At 42.4% G+C, this 20,933-nt stretch overlaps 1 protein-coding gene across 1 annotated transcript in view; it reads right to left on the bottom strand.

Moving 5' to 3' along the window:
- Positions 1 to 20,933, bottom strand: part of MYO1F (myosin IF) — a 77,853-nt gene that overhangs the window by 21,644 nt on the left and 35,276 nt on the right. Inside the window, exons 5-15 of the mRNA XM_026698998.2 lie at positions 15,141 to 15,228; positions 13,562 to 13,651; positions 11,856 to 11,987; positions 9,800 to 9,934; positions 9,343 to 9,475; positions 8,160 to 8,356; positions 7,562 to 7,642; positions 5,985 to 6,071; positions 4,919 to 5,005; positions 2,856 to 3,023; positions 580 to 665 (exon numbers count right to left, since the gene is read on the bottom strand). Of these exons, the coding sequence (XP_026554783.2) occupies positions 580 to 665; positions 2,856 to 3,023; positions 4,919 to 5,005; positions 5,985 to 6,071; positions 7,562 to 7,642; positions 8,160 to 8,356; positions 9,343 to 9,475; positions 9,800 to 9,934; positions 11,856 to 11,987; positions 13,562 to 13,651; positions 15,141 to 15,228 (1,284 nt within the window). The remainder of the gene's footprint in view (positions 1 to 579; positions 666 to 2,855; positions 3,024 to 4,918; positions 5,006 to 5,984; positions 6,072 to 7,561; positions 7,643 to 8,159; positions 8,357 to 9,342; positions 9,476 to 9,799; positions 9,935 to 11,855; positions 11,988 to 13,561; positions 13,652 to 15,140; positions 15,229 to 20,933) is intronic.

The raw sequence follows: 20,933 nt of genomic DNA, 5'->3' as shown, positions 1-20,933 counted from the left end.
CCCTAATAGACTGCTTCTGCCAATCTGAGCAACACCTCCTCTCCCCAGACACATTGCTAATTTTATTTATTTACTTATTTATTTATTCATGTTTATGTGGTGTATATTGGAGGTGGAGACCCCTTGAGAACTGTATGCAACAAAATTTCATTTTTATGTATGCCGATAAGTGTACATTCAAAGTGATAATAAAATTATTCTAAGTCTAGTCATTTCTCTCCCCCAGATTTGGGGATTATTTTTTGCCTCTTTAAATCAGGATTCCAAATTTGATTTGTGTCAGAACTACAATCCCCAGAATTCCAAGGTAGCATGTCCTGCACTAAGTGTCAACACATCTCATGGCACCAGCTTAAGCAAGTCTGCTTTCAAAGTTGTTGGAATAAAATTCCCATTCCTGACTCTTGGCCGTGTTGTCTGACGGGAATTGTAGTCCAAATCTTTCTGTTTTCCTTCTTTATGTGCTTTTGTTTTGGGGTAACACGATGATGCCTCAGAGAAGCTTTTAACCAAGAATAAAAAAAATGAAAAATACGACCAAGTGAGGTTTGGGGAAGAAAGCAGGGAAAACAGACTCACAATTCACTGCTTTGCATTAGTTCTATCAGGTCGGTGAAAAGCACATCCCGATTTCGTTCACAAAAGCCGTTCACGTCATAGGAGACCTGTGGTTAGGATAGATAGGCCAATGGTTAGCATTTTTGCCATCTCCAATTCCCGTTAGGTGTATGTGCTTTCTCATTACTTTCTTCAAATAAATCTACCCACTCCCAGTCTAGCACCTTCTCCATCGTACAGTAATCCTTGTCGGACAACCATTCATGCAGCAACCGTTTGAAGTTAGAGTGGCACTGTAGAAAGTGACTTATGACTGGTTCTCATACATATGGAGCTGTGGTAGCGCAGTGGTCAGAGTGCAGTACTGCAGGCTACTTCTGCTGATTGCTGGGTGCCTGCAATTTGGCAATTCAAACCTCACCAGGCTCAAGGTTGGCTCAGCCTTCCATCTTTCCGAGGAGGGTAAAATGAGGACCCAGATTGTTGGGGAAAATTATGCTGACTCTGTAAACTGTTTAATAGAGGGCTGTAAAGCACTGTAAAGTGGTATATAAGTCTATGTGCTATTGCTATATCTCTGAGGCATTTCACTCCAGCATCTCTGAGGTCATGTGATCAAAATTGGGTCTCCTGGCAACAATTGCAGTGTCACAGAGCGGTATGATCACAACAAGCAAAGTCAATGAGGGAAGCCAGATTCATTTCATCATTGTATGATTTGCTTCATAATTGCAGTGACTCACTTAAGAACTGTGGCAAAAAAGGTCATTAAATCAGGTGTCACTCACTTAACAACCTCCTGGCTTAGTAATGGAAATTCTTGACCCAATAATGACAGTACATCAAGGAATATTGCTTTTGTTCTTTTAGCATGGAAGTGCATGGGTATACACACACACATAATCCTCACTTAAAAACCATTTGTTCAATGACCATTCAAAGTCACAATGATTCTGAAAAAGGAGAATTGTGACTGTTCCTCATAGTTGGAACCATTGCAGAATCCCATACTCACGCAATCACCATTTGTGACCTTCACTGGCAGCTTCTGCCCTCCATGCCATTTTTCAGTTTCTCTGCTTCTGCCTCCCTTTAACCTGATTTCTGATTGGCCAGAGATTCATCCATCCAGAGGAGTGACTTTGCAAAATGTGCCTCCCTGCTTCGGACCATTAAAGCAGCTACCTCCTTAGGAAGTCTCAGCATGGCAGAACGAGTTCCTGTCTGTGTGTAGGTCTGTGCGTTTATGTGTTCTGGATCATGCGCTGCATTTATTGGGGCTCTCAACACACATTCAGGTCTCTGAAATCAAGAGGTCCCAAGGATGTTGCTGCTTTAATCAGTCTAGGAAGGATGCTTGGCTCACGGAAAGATGCTTTCTGCAAATACTTCTTATATGTGGGGTCCGTGGTGCTCTCTAAGCTGGGTTATTTCCTTGCAGATGTTTCCTCACCAAACTAGGGAATGAATGAATGATTCTGACAAATGTAGTCAATGGGGAAGCCTGCAGGAGATTGCAAATGCTGATCTCCCAAATGGGATTCACTTTATGACAGCAGCTGGAACTGTTACAGCTACCAGGTTGTCACGCTTTCTGATCACATTGCTCAGCGATAAGTTCCCAAACCCAATTATCAAGCACTACAGGTAGACATATATGCCCATATATATGATCAATTTAAACATAATTTTAACTGATCTGAGTTCAGTTTACACAGAAACAAACATACACAGATCAACAGAGTTGGAAGGGACCTTGGTGGACTTCTAGTAGTTTCCTGCTGAAGCAGGAAATCCTATATCATTTCAGACAAGGGGTTGTCCAGTCTCTTCTTAAAAACCTCCCATGAACCAACACTCACAACACAAGGCAAGTTGTTCCATTGATTAATTGTTCTCACTTCACTTATTTCTAAATTGGTTCTCTCCTTGATTAATTTCCATCCATTGCTTCTTGTTCTGCCTTCAAGTACTTTGGAGATCGGGATATTGGAACACTGCTATCATGTCATCCCTACTCCGTCTCTTCACTACACTAGGTAGTGTATTCCTGCAACTGTTCTTCAAATGTTTTAGCCCCCAGACTCCTAATCAGCCTTGTTGCTCTTCTCTGCACTCTTTCTAGACTCTCGACATCTTTTTTACACTGTGGTGACCAAAATTAGAGGCAATACAAGTATGTGCAAGCCACAGCACAACAGAGTTAGCAATTTTCAGCCCAGAAACTGGAGAAGCCAAACTGAAAGGAGGAAGGAAGGAAGGGGAGACAAGGAAGGATAGTGGGGAATGCGGGAGACCTTGCCAGCATAGTGGTGGATGATGAATCCTGAACTGGAGCCGTTGAAATGCTCGTGGGTCCCCACTCCAGACTGGAGCTTCTGCAGCAAAGTCTGGTCGGCCCCCTCGCCCTTTGCATACACGGTAGCGCAAACATCATCTAAGATGCTCATGATTCCAGGAGGATTCTGGAAGTGAGAGACAAAGAGTGAAGGAGTGAAAATGTGGCCTCTCCATCACAAAGGAGCTTTTTTCAAGAAGCAACTGGGCTTTCTTTGTTTTTTGCCTTGAAGAGGTTTCACTTCTCATCCAAGAAGCCAGGGGTGGGATTCTATTGGTTCACACCTATTCGCTAGAACTGGTTGTTAACATTCTAAGTAGTTCGGAGAACCGGTTGTTAAAAGAAATTACTGGCCTAATCCTGTAAGGAAGGCAGGAAGGAAACATTCTGGTGTTGCTTACAGAAACTGCCTCTCCGTTAACCCTTATTACATTCTTGGCAGGACTAGATTTCCTGTCTCAGAAACGTCTCTGGAGTTTTTTTCCCCCCTTTGCTGGTACTTTGCTTGTGTGGAGTGACCATTCAAAGTTACAATGGCACTGAAAAAAGTAACATGACCATTTTTCACACTTACGACTGTTGCAGCATCCCCACAGTCATGAGAGGGCAAGCGAGGAGATGCGTGCCTCGATGTGAGTGATATTGAGTTGGCCACACCCAGACAATAACATGATCACCAACCCACGTCTACCTAGTCACATGATCACCAAGCCACGCCCACCAACTAAGCCATGCCCACAAAACCGGGTGTTAAAAAACTTGAATCCCACCCCTGCAAGAAGCTTCTGCAGCTCTAAGAGCCAGTTCTTCAGTCAGAACTGAAGAAGCTTCTTGAATGAGAAGCAAAATATCTTCAAGGAAAAAATGAAGTCCAATTGTCTTTTAAAAAAAGCTCCTTTGGGACAACCATGACCTGGATGATTGAGAATCTTCATGGGGCATTGAGTCTCTCCGTCCTGTTCAAGATGGCAGGACTGCTTGGCTCCAAATATGGCGAATTCAAAATTGTGTTTAAATTGGTTGTAAAATGTATTATTAAGAAATGGGTGAAATGGACTTCTGTTTCTATAACTCCACTTGTATGCATTTGTTGTTTGTTTTCAGATACAGATGTTTTATTTTCCCAGCTGATAGCAAAAATCTTTAAAGACTTCTCTCGGCAGTTGTAATTTATCTGTCTTTTGTATCATTTTAATCCTGGGAGTCAAAGCCCAGACATCTTAAAGTTACTGAAGTTGAGAAACGCTGTTCTAAAGCACTAAAAATGTATTGATTTATAAAATGTATAGGCCGACCATCTTACCTGAAGGTAATTCTGAGGTAAGAAATAGTAATTCCAGCCAGGAAACAAAGTTAAATTTATGTTAAGCCCACTCTTTGGATAGTGAGATGAGTGGCGTATAAATTAAACAAATGAATATATAAGTAGGAGTCTCCAAGATTTCTTTTTTAGAGAGTAATGGAATGCTCCAAAAAATTTTTAAATGAATTTTAGGCAAGAAGAAGGCATGTGTCAACTCATAAAATAGTTCCATGGTCTTTTTAGAGTTGGCAACAGAAGGGGGTGGGGGGAGCAGTGCAGCAATTTGCAAACCAAAACTGCATTCCATTTTCAAAGATAGCAACTAGGTGACTGAAGTTTCTGCCACGCAAAATTCTAACTGGAGAGCATGATTGATGACTCTTGGCTATGGATGTGTCCCGTTGGAGAATATGAATTATGATACACCCAGGGGGTGTGAGAAAACCAGGGTCAAGGGTGACAATGAATTATATCCAGGCAGTGCCGGACAGTTTAACTCCCAATAAATCCTTTTTAAGTTTTGGAAGTTTGGCTCGAGACTCATGATTTAAATGGGGGTAACTCCCGGAATCCTGACAGCATGGATGTTTCATTATTTTATGGAAAAAACCAAGGCCTTTTAAGAATTTAATTCAACTAGAATAAAGTAGTAACCCCATCCCCAGCTCAAGCCCCAGACCTCAATAAATCCACACTCTCCTCCTCAGTCCTTCCCTTACCACTTTGTTTTCAATGAGATCACACACAACTTTGTTGTTGAAATATTCAATTGGGGTCCACTTGATGCCTTCCTGCACATACTCTTCCTAGGGCAAGGGGAGAGATTGTTTTTAAAGAAGCAATTCATGCACATTTAAAGAACAGTAAAAAAAAAGAGGGTCTAGTTAAGAATGCCATTCTGTACCTGTCTGGTTAAGAATACCTTTCTGATCTGATAATCTCACAGATCAGAACAGAATAACAGAGTTGGAAAGGACCCTGGAGGTCTTCTAGCCCAACCCCTTGCTTAAGCAAGAAACCCGATACCTTTTCAGACAAATGGTTGTCCAATTGATTCTTAAAACCTCCAGTGATGGTACATCCATAACTTCTGGAGGCCAGTCGTTCCACTAATTGTTCTAAAACGGTCAGATAATTTCTCCTTAGTTCTAGGTTGCTTTTCTCCTCGATTAGTTTCCACCCATTGCTTCTTGTCCTGCCCTCAGGTACTTTGGAGAATAGCTTGACTCCCTCTTCTTTGTGGCAACCCCTGAGATATTGGAAGACTGCTATCATGTCTCCCCTAGTCCTCCTCTTCCTTAGACAAGACATACCCAATTCTTGCACTGTTCTTCATATGTTTTAGTCTCCAATTCCCTAATCACCTCAGTTGTTCTTCTTTGCGCTCTTTCTCGAGTGTCAACATCTTTTTTATGTCATGGAGACCAAACCTGAATGCAATATTTCAAGTGTGGTCTTATCAAAGCATTCTAAAGAAACTAATATTTCACATGATCTTGGTTCTGTTAATGCAACCTAGGACTGCAATTTTCCTGAACCTGATGCCTTCCTGATGTGGTGGAACTAAAACCCCTGGAGTTCCCAGTCAACCTTCTAGGAATTCATGCAGATGCTATCCCCAAATATCCTAATCTGGAGATATAGATCCATCTCCAGGTTAATCTCCATATAGATCCATCTCCAGGTTAGGATAGGTTGGGTCACAAGTGGCCAATTGGAGACCTAACCACAGAATCCACAGCCTACCCTCAAAGGAATTTGTAGCTCCTCCCACACCAAACTCACCTGCTCTGCTTTAAGTGTCAATTCAATGAAGATCTGTTGAAGTTTTTCATTCACGAAGTTAATGCAGAATTGTTCAAAGCCATTTCTCTGAAGATCAAGGGAATATGAAGCAAGGAAGAGAGAACAGTTTGGAAAAGGAGGCAGTTAGTTGACATTCCATTCAAGTTCCAGATTTGGATAAAAGAAGTGGGGGAAACTGTGTGGATCACAGATTCCAAATCAGTATGACTCAAGCCAGCAAAAGTACACGGGAAGCTTCCTGTTGCTAAGAATTTATTCTTTCATAAGATAGAGTCAGTATGGTCTCATGGTTAAGGCACCAGACTAGAAAGCAGGAGATTGAGAACTCAAATCCTGCCTTAGTCATGAAAGCCAGCTGGGTGATTTTGGCTAGTTATTTGGCCCAACCCACCTCGCAATGTTGTTGTGAGGGAAAAAAAGAGGAGGAAGGTGTGTTGGATATGTTTGCCACTTTGGGTTGTTTCTAAAATAACAATAAAGGTGGGATACAAATAAATAAGTAAGAAATAAATGACCGACCATTGAGAATAACCAACAATTAAAATTGGTCCCAACATTTTCAGAGCTTTTCTTTGTTTCTGCTTAAACATAACAAACGATTCATATTCTCTCAGCACCTCCTAGTTGAGTGATGTAGACAATATTATGCTGATTAGGTGAAATTGAACCTTGATTGGGCTTGGGTCCAGGGGTGGGCTTCAAAAATTTTAGCAAGGGGTTCTCTGCCTGGTTGCTGGGTGGGCGTGGCCATGGTAGGCATGACCTAGTCGGCCTCCTGCACCGTGGTGGGGGAGGTTTGCCCTCCCCGGGCTCCAGAGGCTCTCTGGAAACTGGAAATGGGCCCATTTCCGGCCTTCCCAAACATCCAGGAGGCCCATTTTCCACCCTCCCCGAACCTCCAGTTCCCTTACCTGCATCCAAAATGGGCCCTGTGGGGACTCCTGGGAGGGGCGGGGTGGGGTGGATGGGGCCAGCCAGGTGTGGGATTTGGGGGTTCTCCTAATGGCACAGAATCTCCTGAACCCCTGTGAATCCCCAGCAGCCCACCCCTGCTTGTGTCATAGCGAACAAAAATGGGCCAAAACTTACCAATTCTGTCCTTAACAGAATTACAACGGACAGAGAATGGTGTCCGTTGTATGCACATGACTTGAGACTAGTAATGCCACCCAAACCTTTTTACTTTACCAAAAAGTATTACTTTGTAATCCTCACTTAACAACCTTACATTTAGTGACTGTTCAAAGTTATGATGGGACTGGAAAAAATGACTTTTCACCATTCTCGCACTTATGACTGTCACAGCACTGTCTCGGTCACATGATTGTAATCCAGGTCACTTGGAATCTGACCCGGATTTCCAACCATTCCATTTATTTATGGCTCCTTAGATAGTAAAATTAACAAGGAATATTTTGTCTTTTAGGTTTTTTTACTAAACTAAGTTAAATGATACGACCAACTGGACAACGGTGTCTTTGGGGTACAGGAACATTTTTGAGTTCAGAATTTTCTCAAAAGCCAAGACCACTGGTTTCTCAGTAACACAGACCTACCTTGAATATTTCAAAACCGTAAATGTCTAGGACACCAATGCTGTATTCTTCTTTTGGTTTCTGAATGGCTCTGTTGATGGACTGGAAGTGAAGAGAAAGAATTACTAGCTGCATAAAATATAGAATTTTATTACCAGAGGCCACATCTCTTTAATATTGGCATTGAGTGATAAAAAAAAATATGCCATCTGGTAGACAAAAAACCAAATTCCCAATATAAGATATCTATTTTTCAAACAAAACAAAGAAAAAAGGCATATTTCCCTCTATTTCTAGCATTCAAAGACATATGGGTGTTAAACAGCCCACTGTTTTCCTGAGAAAATCTTAGTCCTTCTCATGTTGAGTAAGTCCTTCTTTCTGATTTGATCTTCAAAAAAAAAAAAAAACCATAGAGTTGGAAGAGACAAATAAGACACCATTGTATTCAACGTTTTCCAATGAGTCCAGTTCTGTCTTACTGTTCAAAACACCATAGAGTTGGAGTGTCCCTCTCAGTTGTTAAAGACAGAAATGGCATGAGCCAACCAGTCATCAATTTGTTCCTCACTCCATCCCAAAGGTCCCCCTGCCCCCACCACAGAACAAGGTTGCATACCTCAACGAGGAAGTCAAAGACCCGGGAATAAAGGCCTTTGGCTAGGGCATCACGAGTATAAGATGCTTGTTCTACATTGAGGGTTACGTTAATGGACTCTGACCGGCCACCCCATTTGCTGTCCATTTTCCGACTGGTGAGTTTCTCATCTAGGCGGTCCTTGTCAATTCCCAAAAGATAAGCGGGAAAAGCTAGCACTGAAGTGAGGAAATGGAAAAAAAAAAAAACCTCCTTTGGCATCTCTGGATAACAGGATATGTCAACATACATAACATTTGCTCATGTTCCAACACCTTGAATTGGGGCATGTGTAGGGCGTAAAGAAAGCAACCTTGATGGAGATATATAGGATCTGTTGAAAGTCCAGAAGAGATAATAATATTTGGAAGTAGTTCAGACAGATACCTCCCTAATTCACTGGAGTACAGATAGTCCTTGACTTATAACCAGGGGTGGGATTCTACCGGTTCAGACTGGTTCTATAGAACTGGTTGTTATGATTCTGTGCAGTTCAGAGAACCGCAAAATGTGCCCCTGGCTAGCCCTGCCCCTCTCCACCTGCCCCTTCCCTCCCTGCCCAGTCAGTCCTTATCGCGCATGCGCAACATTGCGTGCATGCCTGACATCGCTGACTGCGTTCTTCCCCACCCAGTCACTCCTTAAGGTATTTCTTTTTTCCCCTCTCCCGACAATCATCTGTTCCTATGATCAGCTGTACTGGGATTCCCCCCGCTTACTTACTGCTTTGCCCAGGAGGCTTCCCTGAGGCCCAGAAAGGCCCCCAAATTGGAGGGGGGCAGGGGGTGCGCTCATCTCCATTTTTTTGCCTTCCTGAGCCCCAGGGAAGCTTCTTGGGAGCAAAAGCGCCCCCCCAGGAGGCTTCCCTGAGTCCCCGAAGGCCCAAAAAATGGGGTGGGGGGTGCTGCCAAAAAAAGAAGTCACGCCCACTCAGTCACATGGCCATGCCCACCTAGCCACCCCACAGAACCACAAATTTTGTTACCCAATTTGAATCCAACCTCTGCTTTTCTTCTTTTCCCGGTCTTAAAATATGTTTTTGTAATCATCAGCACATATTTTTTCCCCAAGCTCATCTTTATGGCTCTTCACATTACCATTGGACATGTCAAAGTTAATATTCACAGATTAATGAATTTATCCCCATTAACTGGTAGCTACTTACAGTCTGAATTCTCCACTTGGGCGTAATTCCCTTTCTCCTCAAAACTGATATTCCCTAGATGGAGAATACCAGCTACAATCTGTAGGACAAGTTGCTTATCTTGGCCTGTGATGCCAATCACATCCATGGCACTCTGGAGAGAAAGGGAGAGAGGAGAGAGAGAGAGAGAGAGAGGGAGGGATGTAGAGAAGAAAGAGGAAGAAAGTGAAAGGGGTAGGAAGGAAGGAAAAGAAAAACACAGAACAGAGGGAAGGGAAGAGAGAGGAAAAAAGAAAAGAAAGAAGGGAGGAAGGGAAGGAGTAAGGAAGGGAAGAAAGAAAGAAAGATTATTTGTGGGTTTCAGGTGCAATGTTTAACATGACTGAAAATATTACCTTTATTGGGTAATGGACTCTGGGCAGCATTCAAAACATGAAAAAACCCTAATGATGAGTCTTGTAAAATAATGGTCCCTTACCATGGTCTCATGGAATTCACTCCGATCATCTGTGCCATCCACTTGATAGGTCTCTGACTGGCTTAAATAATAATAATAATCTGGGCTCATAATGCCCAGGTTGTGTTTCTGATCTTGGGAAGCACCTTCAATAAGCTAGAAAAAGAAATAGATAAAGACATGAGACTGATGGATTACCTTGTTGAATTCTTCAGGACCATGTCAACAACTTTTGTTAAAGATTGCAGTCTCTCCAAGGTTATTTCATGGGATCCAAATTGTAGAGAGGCAATTGATGGATTTACAAACAAACATGAATGGGACCTTTGTTCTACCTAGCCTGTCTTTTCCTTCCTCTCTCTGATTCTCTCTCTCTCTCTCTCCATCCCCCCCTCCCTCCCTCCCTCCCTCTCCCTCTCCCTTCTGGAATGCACAAATAGTTCTCATTGGAAGTTCAAACTCAACTCATGCAGAACCAGAGGTGTTGAGGTTCTGATTCAGCAGGTTCTGACCAGTTCTAGAGAACTGGAGAACTGGTAGCGGAAATTTTGAGTAGTTCGGAGAACCGGTAAATTACTTCTGTCTGGTCCTGCTCCCACCTATTCTCTGCCTCCCGAGTCCCAGCTGATCGGTTGGGTCTTCTTTTGTTGCCCTGCACAGGAGAAGGGAGCTGCAAAGCAGGTTAGTGGGGTGGGGAGGGAATGGGATTTTGCAGTAACCTTCCCCCAGGAGTGGGGAGGGAATGGAAATTTTACAGTATCCTTCCCCTGCCATGCCCACCAAGCCACACCCACCAAACCACACCATGTCCACCAAGCTACGCCCACATAACCGGTGGTAAATTTTTTGGAATCCCATCACTGCAGAGGTGGTATTCATCAGGTTCTGGCCAGTTCTGGAGAACCTGTAGCAGAGGTGCAATTCTACCGGTTTGGACCGGTTCTATAGAACCGGTTGTTATGATTCTGCATAGTTTGGAGAACTGGCAAATTGTGCCCCTGGCTGGCCTTGCCCCACTCTGCTGCTCCTCCCCTCCCAGTCAGACCTTATCATGCATGCATGACATTGCACATAGGCCCAACATCGCTGACTGCATTCTCCCGCCCAATCACTCCTTAAGGTATTTCTTCCCCCCTCACGATGATCAGCTGTTCCGATGATCAGCTGAGCTGGGATCCCCCTCGCTGTCTTACTGCTTCCCTCAGGAGGCTTCCCCGAGTCCCAGGAGGCAAAAAGGGGTATGCTGTGCGCCCTCCTACACTCTATTTTTTGCCTTCCTGGGCCCCGGGGAAGCCTTCTGGGAGCAAAAGCGCCTCCCCCGGAGGTTTCCCTGAGGTCAATGGGGCAAAAAAAAAAATGGCAGGAAGGTGCTAGGAAAAAAAAGAAAAAAAGAAACCACACCCACCCAGTCACAAGGCCACGCCCATTTAGCCACACCCACAGAACCGGTTGTTAAAAAATTTGAATCCCAGCCCTGACCGGTAGTGGAAATTTTGAGTAGTTCAGAGAACTGGCAAACCCCACCTCTGACTGGAGATTTTGCAGTATCCTTCCCCTGCCATGCCCATCAAGCCATGCCCACAGAACCAGTAGGAAAAAAATAATTGAATTGCACCACTGTGCAGAACATTTTGGACACTGAGCAGAGTATCATCTCAAACGATCTAAAAAATTGTATAGCGTGTGTTGAGCTACAACCCTATTTCAATAATTCAAGAGATCCTGTTCAGGCCAACTTTTTATTCTACGGGTAGATCTCAATTTACGATTAATCCTGGTTGTGTTTCTTCTCTTGTAGAAGGGCTAACAAATCAATCAAAAGCCCAACATCACTTTTTTTCCAAAATTTGATTTTACAAATTATATAGAAAAAAATGGACAAAGCACTGAAATACATAAAATATATACCACGAATAATGTTTAAAATAAATAAATAAACCATCCCCCTAATTTATTGCTGGTGGTAAATCAGCAATAGTAGCATAGGTCACACCTGAATGTTCAGGCGGGTTTGCAGAAGCATTTCGTGCCAACGGCCATATATATATATATATATATCTGTGATTTTTCCAATTACCTGGTAATAGATGTGGAAGTTCCTTTCGCTCTCGTTTTGGCTCACCACCCTGGATTTTTCCAGCAAAAAATTGGAGATCTTTCCTCCGTCGGGCTCACCTCCGCGACTGAACTGGATCTCAAAATATTTCCCCTGGTATGAAACAGTGAAAGTTGCAAATCCAGTGGTGCAGATGCTTCAGCATCTCATGACCTACTGACCACAAGGGGGCAGTATGATGTAGGTTCAAAATGAAGGTTTTCCTTGCTTTACCTGCTCTTTGTCTAAGACAGTGTTTCTCAACCTTGGCAACATGCTGGCTGGGGAATTCTGGGAGTTGAAGTCCAGACATCTTAAAGTTGCCATGGCTGAAAAACACTGATCTAAGAGATTGCAAATCTGAAACCACTTCCTTCTGCTTATCTTCCCCAGGCACAGAGCACATCTGGTTGCTAGGCTTGGCTTATCCGTATTAAATATTTCCTGTAAATAAAGGTCCTTACTACTAGAGTTATACAATTGGTTTCACTAAACTTTGCTTAGGTCCGATTCCCACTCTCAAGGGTGCGTATGTACACACAGAAAACATTTCAGCCTCCAATGTGAGAGAAGGCATATTGGGCAAATCTGAAATGGGACACCCAAGATTTTTTTAAATAGAATAACGAAGTTGGAAGGGACCTTAGAGGTCCTCTAATCCAACCCCATGCTCAGGTAGAAAACCTTATATTTATATATTTGCTAATGAGATGTTGGAGTGACCTATTTGAAGTTCCCCAATGATTCTATTTCTGGTTCCCCATTATATCTAATGTTTTATGATGAATATATTTTTAAAATGACCGATAATGATCTATCGCTATTTGTTGTACGTAATGAGAGCTTATGCACCAGAGACAAGTTCCTTGTTTGTCTAATCACACTTGGCCAATAAAGAATTCTATTCTATTCTATTCTATTCTATTCTATTCTATTCTATTCTATTCTATTCTATTCTATTCTATTCTATTCTATTCTATTCTATTCTATTCTATTCTATTCTATTCTGTTTTCTCCTCTACATTCTATTCCTGTTCTGTTCTATTCCCTATCCTATCCTGATTTCTATTCTATTCTATTCTATTCTATTCTATTCTATTCTATTCTATTCTATTCTATTCTATTCTATTCTATTCTAATTCTAATTCTAATTCTAATTCTAATTCTATTCTTTTTCTCAATATGCACAGGTAGGCTCCAACGTATGACCATAACAGAGCTTTCCCATTTCGGTCATAACTCATGACAGTTATAAAATGGGTCAGTCTCAGTCACATGATTGATATTATGACTTTTGGTACATATTTATTAAGCAAACCAATGGTTCACTAAGAGTGCAGTTTTGCCAAAAACGTGAAGTTAGTGCTGGTTTGGGGCAAGAACACATACAATGTGGTCATGCAACTGTGGAGCACTGCAAAGGGCTACAAACGTGGCCAATTGAACTCTGAATCTGGGTTATAAGTATCCCTGAGGTAAATCTGTCAGAACTTCAACAGGTTGCACATTGTAAGTTGAGGAGTTCTTGTAGATGAGAGACAGGTGCATCATTATCTTAAAGTTGCCAAGGTTGAGAAACATTGCTGTAATGCTTTATTTTTATTTTTTTGCCTCAGCAACATACGTTGCCCCACATACAACAGACTGCTGTTTCCTAGCAAGATCTTCTCTTCTACCCAAAGACTTACGAATCGACTGGAGTTATTATTTCTCACAGTCTTGGCGTTGCCAAAGGCTTCAAGTAATGGGTTGGACTGGAGAATGATGTCTTTGACATGCTAAAAAAAAAAAAAGGAAAGAAAAAGTTGCGTGGAGACCAGACAGAACCACCTGGAATAGAATCACGGTTAGCTAAAAAGGGATCGGCCTCGGTGGTTGGTGCGACAATAACAATAGCACTTAGACTTATATACTGCTTCACAGTGCTTATAGTCTTCTCTAAGCAGTTTATAGTGTCAGCATATTGCCCACAACAATCTGGGTCCTCATTTTACCCACCCTGGAGGAATGAAAGGCTGAGTCAATCTTGCAACTGCAATGGTACAACTGAAACTCTGCCTATTTTTTTTTATGTGCGACATCTATGCTTTGATTGCATTGTCACAGTTGCCGTCTTTTTAATGATACAGCTGATCCTCGACTTGGGACAGCTTGCTTAATGACCATTCAAAATGACAACAGTTTTGAAAAAAGTGACTTACGATCTGTCCTTGAAATTATGATTGCCACACCATCCCCTGCAGTTAAATGTCTACGGAGATTCTCAGTCATCCAGCTCAGGGTTGTGCCAAAGGTGCTTTTTCAAGAGGCAACTGGACTTTCTGGTTTTTCTTTGAAGACGTTTTGCTTCTCATCCCAGAAGCTTCTTCAGCTCTGACTGGATGGCGGGGGAGTGGAAGAAACATCTGCAAGGAATATAAATCCTTCCATTCCCCACCATCCAGTCAGAGCTGAAGAAGCTTCTGGGATGAGAAGCGAAATCTCTCCAAAGGAAAACAAGGAAGTCCAATTGCCTCTTGAAAAAGCACCTTTGGAACATTCCCCCCAGTTGCATGATTGCATCTAGGGCCATGATGGCGGACCTATCGCACATGTGCCAGAGGTGGCATGCATGCCTTCTCAGTGGGTGTGTGCACTGTCTCCAGCTGCTCTTCTGGTTTCTGGCACATGCGCACCGAACAGCTGGTCTTCGCGGAAGCTGGAGCACCAGAAAATGGCCTGAAAATCGGCCAAAAAACATGCCATTTTTCAGGCCCTTTTCAGGCCAGTTTTCAGTTTTCAGCCTGAAAAACAGCTCCAAAAATGTCCAAAAAAACAGGCACGCACACACTGGCCAGCTGGTCTTTGGCTTTCCAGCACTCCGGCATGCGCACATTGCGCACGTGTTCTGGTTTGGCCACTCGGTGCTGAAAAGATTCACCATCACCTATCTAGGGCATTTGGTAACTGGGGCACATTTACAAACAATTGCAGCATCCTGGGGACCTGCAATCACCACCCTATACCAGCCGGATGCCTTTCCAATTGTTGGGATGATGACTCCCAGAATTCCTGGGTAGACTTGGAATTCTGTGAGTCACCGTTCCAACACACCTGAGAGGTAGGAAACACTTGTAAAACTTGTACATACATGACTTCTGAAATAAAAGAATTGGATTTTGTTCTGCATGCACAATGAAGTGAAAGATAAAAGTAAAAAACAAAAATAAAACCGGAACTGGAAGAAGGAAGAGAAGAGAATGCAAGCCCGTTGCTCTTCACACTTACCTGAACCTTTTCGCCTCCTCCCGACACCTTGGAAATGTATCCCATGATGTATTTTGCAGCCACGGTTTTCCCAGCGCCACTTTCACCACTAAAAATACACAGACATGCTGTAAAATGGGTGAAATAGGATGAATTTAGAAAGCAGAGAGGACAGGAGTGCAAATGCCCCATTAGATCTGGCAGAGAAGACATGCAATGGGTACCATCAGCTAGGGAGATTCCTTTGGTACGTTCCACGAGACGTGCCTTCTCTGCCATGGCTCCCATCTTATGGAACATCCTTCCTCCTGAAATTAGATTAGCTCCACCCCTTTTGATATTCTGAAAGGTCCTCAAGACTCTGTTGTACCCAAGAACATCTTTAGAGTTTGCTGCTAAATTCCAAATAGCTGGTGTGACCTTCCACCGTTTTTTGCATTAAAAGACCTAGAACAAAATATACTTATTTGTGCTTAACCCGCAACCTTTTCACACAAAATGAATGAAACGCTCAACTGCATTATTATCTTCGCTGATGACGTAAAATTATTTAACACCACCAACAATACTGCTTCCCTACAAAGCAACCTTAACTATGTGTCAGAATGGTCGAACAATTGGCAACTTCAAATCTCAACCAAGAAATGCTCTGTCTTACACATTGGCAACAAAAATCAGAACACTAAATACAAACTGGGCGGATACGACCTCGTAGATGACCCTTACTCTGTCAAAGACCTAAGAGTACTAATTTCAAAAGATCTAAGCCCCAGAGCTCACTGTAACAGCATTGACAAAAAGGCATTAAGAGTTGTTAACCTAATTTTGCGAAGCTTCTTCTCTGGTAACATTGAACTGCAAACCAGGGCATAACCTTTGCCAGACCAATTCTCAAATACAGCTCATCTGCCCGGAATCCACACTGTATAATGGACATTAACACAATTGAGCGAGTCCAGGGTTATTTCATGAGAAGAGTCCTCCATTCCTCAGCTTGCAATAGAATACCTTCTGCCACCAGGCTTGAAATTTTGGACCTAGACAACTTAGAACTACTCCGCCTACAGTCTGATCTAAACTTAGTACACAAAATTGTCTGCTACAACTTCCTACTTGTCAATGACTACTTCAGCTTCAACCACAATAACACACAGGCAAACAATAGATACAAACTCAAAGTAAACCGCTCCAAACTCAATTGCAGAAAATATGACGTCAGCAACAGAGTGGTCAATGCCTGGAATTCACTACCTGTTGTTACATCCTCAAACCCCAAAAACTTTAACCTTAAACTGTCTACCGTGGACCTCACTCCATTCCTAAGAGGTCTGTAAGGGGGCGTGCATAAGCGCACCAGCGTGCCTACCATTCCTGTCCTACTGTTCCCATTTATTTGTACTCATTTATTATGTACATACTTATACCAGTTTATACTTATATGTTTACATGCTATGTTCATCCTTATACTTGTTTTCTCATTCATGCGTGACAAACTAAACTAACTAAATAACTAAATAAAATTATCAGGCATACCCCTGTGGCTTTGTAGATGGATAGATAGTAGAAAGGGAGGGAGGGAGGAAGGAAGGAAGGAAAGAAGTGAGGGAGGGAGGGAGGGAGGGAGAAAGGGAGGGAAGCCCCGCTCCTAGAGAATGAAATATTTTGGGGAATATTAAAAGAGGCAGAATATTATATTTCCCCAAAGGAGAAATGGAAAAAAAATCTGAACAAAAGCAGAAAGCAGCTCCAGTCTTCCTATAATAGGTCTCAAGCAGAAGCCAGAGTTCTTCCTACTAGGGATCTCTGATAAACATTTTCCTAAAAAGACGAAATATATAATAATTCATATTCTAACTGCGGCCAGATTAGCATTTGCCCAGTGCTGGAAATCATCCTGTTTACCTACAGATCAATTGGTCATTCAGAAAATATGTGACTGCGCAGAAATGGACAATTTAACCATAGCTCTTAAAAATAAAGAGTCTTCAGCATTTGATAATAATTGGAATGCGTGGTATAATTGGTTATATCAGAGATAAACTGTTCAATGAATAAAGGGTAATTTAAGCATAAATAGTGATAAGATGTGTATATTTAAAGTAAGGTAGGAGAATTGGATCTTGCAGACTGTCAAAAAGGATATCTGTCTGGTTTTAACGTATTTTCTTTTTTCTTCCGTCTCTTTGTTTTTTTCTTTCTTTTATACTTCTTTTTCTCCTTTTTCGGTCGCAAGACCGAAGCGTTTTTTTTTCCTCTCTCTTTCCCTTCTTTCTTTCTTCTTTTTCTCTCTCTGTTGCATATGTAATGTTGTTATGTTTTTTTTAATTGTAAATTCAATAAAATTTATTAAAAAAAAAAGAATTTACACCCCCCGCCCAAATTCTAAGGACAGGACATGACCTTTAGGACATAACAGGATTTCCCCACCACCATTGGAATAGTAAAAGACACAAGGCTCATTGCATTGCACAACCCCCCTGGAGCATCTCAATCACCAAACCACAGAACCCTATAAAAATGCACCCACACACCCAGCCAATTGGTCAGCCACCCCTGAAATATGCTGCTGTCACTGAAATTTCTTGAAAACCAAATAAACCGAGACCCTTTCTTTGTAGCCAGCTTCCATTTTATTTCCAGCATTTTCTCTCCAATCTCTGACTCAATTTTTTTCCCCGAAGGAAGGAAGGAAAGAAGGAAGGGGAGGGGATAGGCAGGCAGGCAGGCAGGCAGGCTGCTTAACAGCAAGAAGAAATAATGGAATACAGGTAGTTCTCAACTTACAACTATTTGTTTAACAGTTCAAAGTTACAGCAGTTCTGAAAAAAGTGACGTACAACTGGTCACTTCTCATCCAAGAAGCTTCTTCCAACAGAAACAAGAAAATCCAGTTGCCTTCTAAAAAAGCACCTTTGGAACAACCATGACCTGGATGACTGAGAATCTCTACAGACTTTTGGCTATACAATTTGGGATGACCATCCTTGGAATGGTGTGGGAGTAGGAATGGATTTCCAGAGAAAAAAAAAATTGCAGACTACAGGAACCAGGAGCTACTACTCAGATGACCCTAAGAACACAGATAAACCTCCAAGTGCTTCAAGGACTCTCTAAAAGGATGCAAATGAGCAAATGTCTGCAAGGAATATAAATCCTTCCATTCCCCACCATCCTGTCAGAGCTGAAGAAGCTTCTTGGAGGAGAAGCGAAACATCTTCAAAGAAAAACAAGAAAGTCCAGTTGCCTCCTGAAAAAGCACCTTTGGGTTAAATTTAAATAGTTCCTGATGCCTTAAGCATGGATTCAGATGGCTTCATCATGAAGCAGAACAGCTGCTGTAGGCAATGGACTCCTTGCAACCCTATCTCCACCGATTGTCAAGTTTTCCAGAGTCCTTGCTTCCCACCTGGACTCCATTTTGCCCAGAGGGCACCAGTGGGGAAGTATTGAAAAAATGATGGAGCCCAGCTGGTGGGCTGAATGGAAGGAGAAGGGTGAGGAAGGACGATGGATGCAGATAGGTGCAGGAAAAGTTTGCATTGAAGATGCCAGTAGAGAGAAAACTTTGCTCCTGAATGTCAGAGAAATGCTTCCATTTTGGCCTCTTATTACTAAAAACAATGCAAGGTTTATTTACAGAATTTTGCAGCCTGCACAGAGGGGAGAATTGCCCCATATCCTGCAATCCATCTTTTGCAATGATCTCATCATGATTGCAGTGGAGAAGATTAACTAGGAGACAAGAGTTTGTACCCTGTGCTAAGGACAGCTTTTCTTTCTCTGCCTATGGTCCATAGCTTTAGAAAGTTTATTTACCCAGTTAATTAGATAGTTTTAATTGGTTAAAAGGTTCAGCATTTTCTCTTTCTGCATTTCCATCCATAAAGGTTGTTTGGCATATAATGAAACTAAAGACTTGAATAGAGGGGAAAACCCATATAGATAGTATTCAAGCTGCTTCCACTTGGTGTTTTCGTTTAATCTTTTAATAGTCTACCATGTTTTTCTAATTATACATATTTATAACTGAGAGTAATCTCACAAAATTACCTTATATATCTCTGCAATATTCTTCATGAAAAAAGGAGGAAAATGATCCTTGGTTTCCATAAAGTAAGCTGATTTCGCAAAAAGCACAAATTCCTGCAGGGTTTTTTTTTCCTATTCTGAAGGATGTTACTGATTTTCTTCAATGTTTCAATGCAGCATGCACCCTTTTGCTGCTAAACTGCAGCTGGAGATCTTTGGGGCAGCAACCCAGTGGTGGGATTCAATTTTTTTTACTGCCGGTTCTGTGGGCGTGGCTTGGTGGGCATGGCGTGGCAGGCTTGACAGGAGAAGGATACTATAAAATCTCCATTCCCACCCCACTTCAGGGGAAGGGAAGGATATACTGTAAAATCCCCATTCTCTCCCCAGCTTACTAACCTGCTTTCCAGCTCCGTTCTCCTGTGCAGAAGACCCAGCCGATCAGCTGGGACTCATTGGGAGGCAGAGAATAGATGGGGGCGGGGTCAGTCAGAGGTGGTATTCTGAACTACTCAAAAGTTCCACTACCGGTTCTCCAGAACTGGTCAGAACCTGCAGAAATAACACCTCTGCAGCAACCCTTGTAGATAGTGAATGGGGGAGCTGACTTATAAGTAGCAGAGAGCAAGCACCCCTAGTTCTTGTCTGTGGAGATTCTCAACCATCCAGGTCCTTGTCCCAAAGGAGCTTTTTCAAGAGGCAACTGGACTTTCTTCTTTTTCTTTGAAGACATTTCACTTCTCACCTAAGAAGCTTCTTCTGCTCTGGCTGGTTGTTGGGGAATGGAAGGATTTATACTCCTTGCAGACAGCAAGAACTTGTATTCTTTTAGAGAGACATTGAGACCACTTGGAGTTTCATCTGTGTCCTCAGGGTCACCTGAGTGGTGCAAATGGGTGTGGAGCCTTCTTAGAACTGTTGAAAGGACTGTGTTGTAGACTGGAGATAGATGATGCCCTATCCCTTCCTCTCTATTGAGAGAGCGCTGTTCAATTTTGACATAGATGGCCTCTTCGTCAAAAGATGTCAAAATTGAACAGCCCTCTCTCAATAGAGGGGGATTTATGGGATCACGGGGATGCTGTGATGGTCGTAAGTTGTTGTAGTTAGCTGGCAGCAGATGCAGATGGTTGAGTAGAGCGAGGATTCAGATGAGGGGCCAGGACCATTAGGGAGTGGACTGCTGCCCTCAGAGATTGTGGGGGCTGGCAGCAGTGATGAGGAAGTTTCCAAGGAGCCTGTGCTAAGTGCATGTGAGCGCAGGATTCCTTGGAGAAAAGAGCAGTTATAACAGCATGGGCAACTCAGGAGAAAGGCTGCAAGATAATGGCCCCTCTTTCAAGAAGATAAAAGCCAACTGTGAAACTAACCTTCTTTGCAGAAGGCAAAGACATTTTGAAACTCCAGCCTCGTGGACATTCCAGTATCTTGAGTTTGTATTTGAAGATTCTTATTTTGCAAATTATTTCTTGTCTGTTATCTTTTGGCAAGTCTTGCACAACTTGGCAACATTTGTGCTTGTCACAGCTAATTATTTTGTAAAAGCTTTACAAGTTTTCTGTTTCTTTTGGATTGTGTTTGATTTGTTGGAAAAGGGTGTGGGTCAGATGCAAGTGCAAGGACTCATACGTGCTGTTGTAACTTTGAACAGTCACTAAACAAATGGTTGTAAGAGATAAACAACACTACACACCACTCAAAAGAGACAATCCAAAAGCCCAAAAGGAAACAAAAAGATCCAAACACCTCCTCACCAGCAATCAACACCCACATGAGCAGAAATTA

This window comes from Pseudonaja textilis, chromosome 1, assembly GCF_049901715.1.
Source record: "Pseudonaja textilis isolate UNSWEBS1 chromosome 1, rPseTex1.2, whole genome shotgun sequence".
Taxonomy (NCBI): domain Eukaryota; kingdom Metazoa; phylum Chordata; class Lepidosauria; order Squamata; family Elapidae; genus Pseudonaja; species Pseudonaja textilis.
This window is presented reverse-complemented; position numbering and strand designations above follow the sequence as displayed.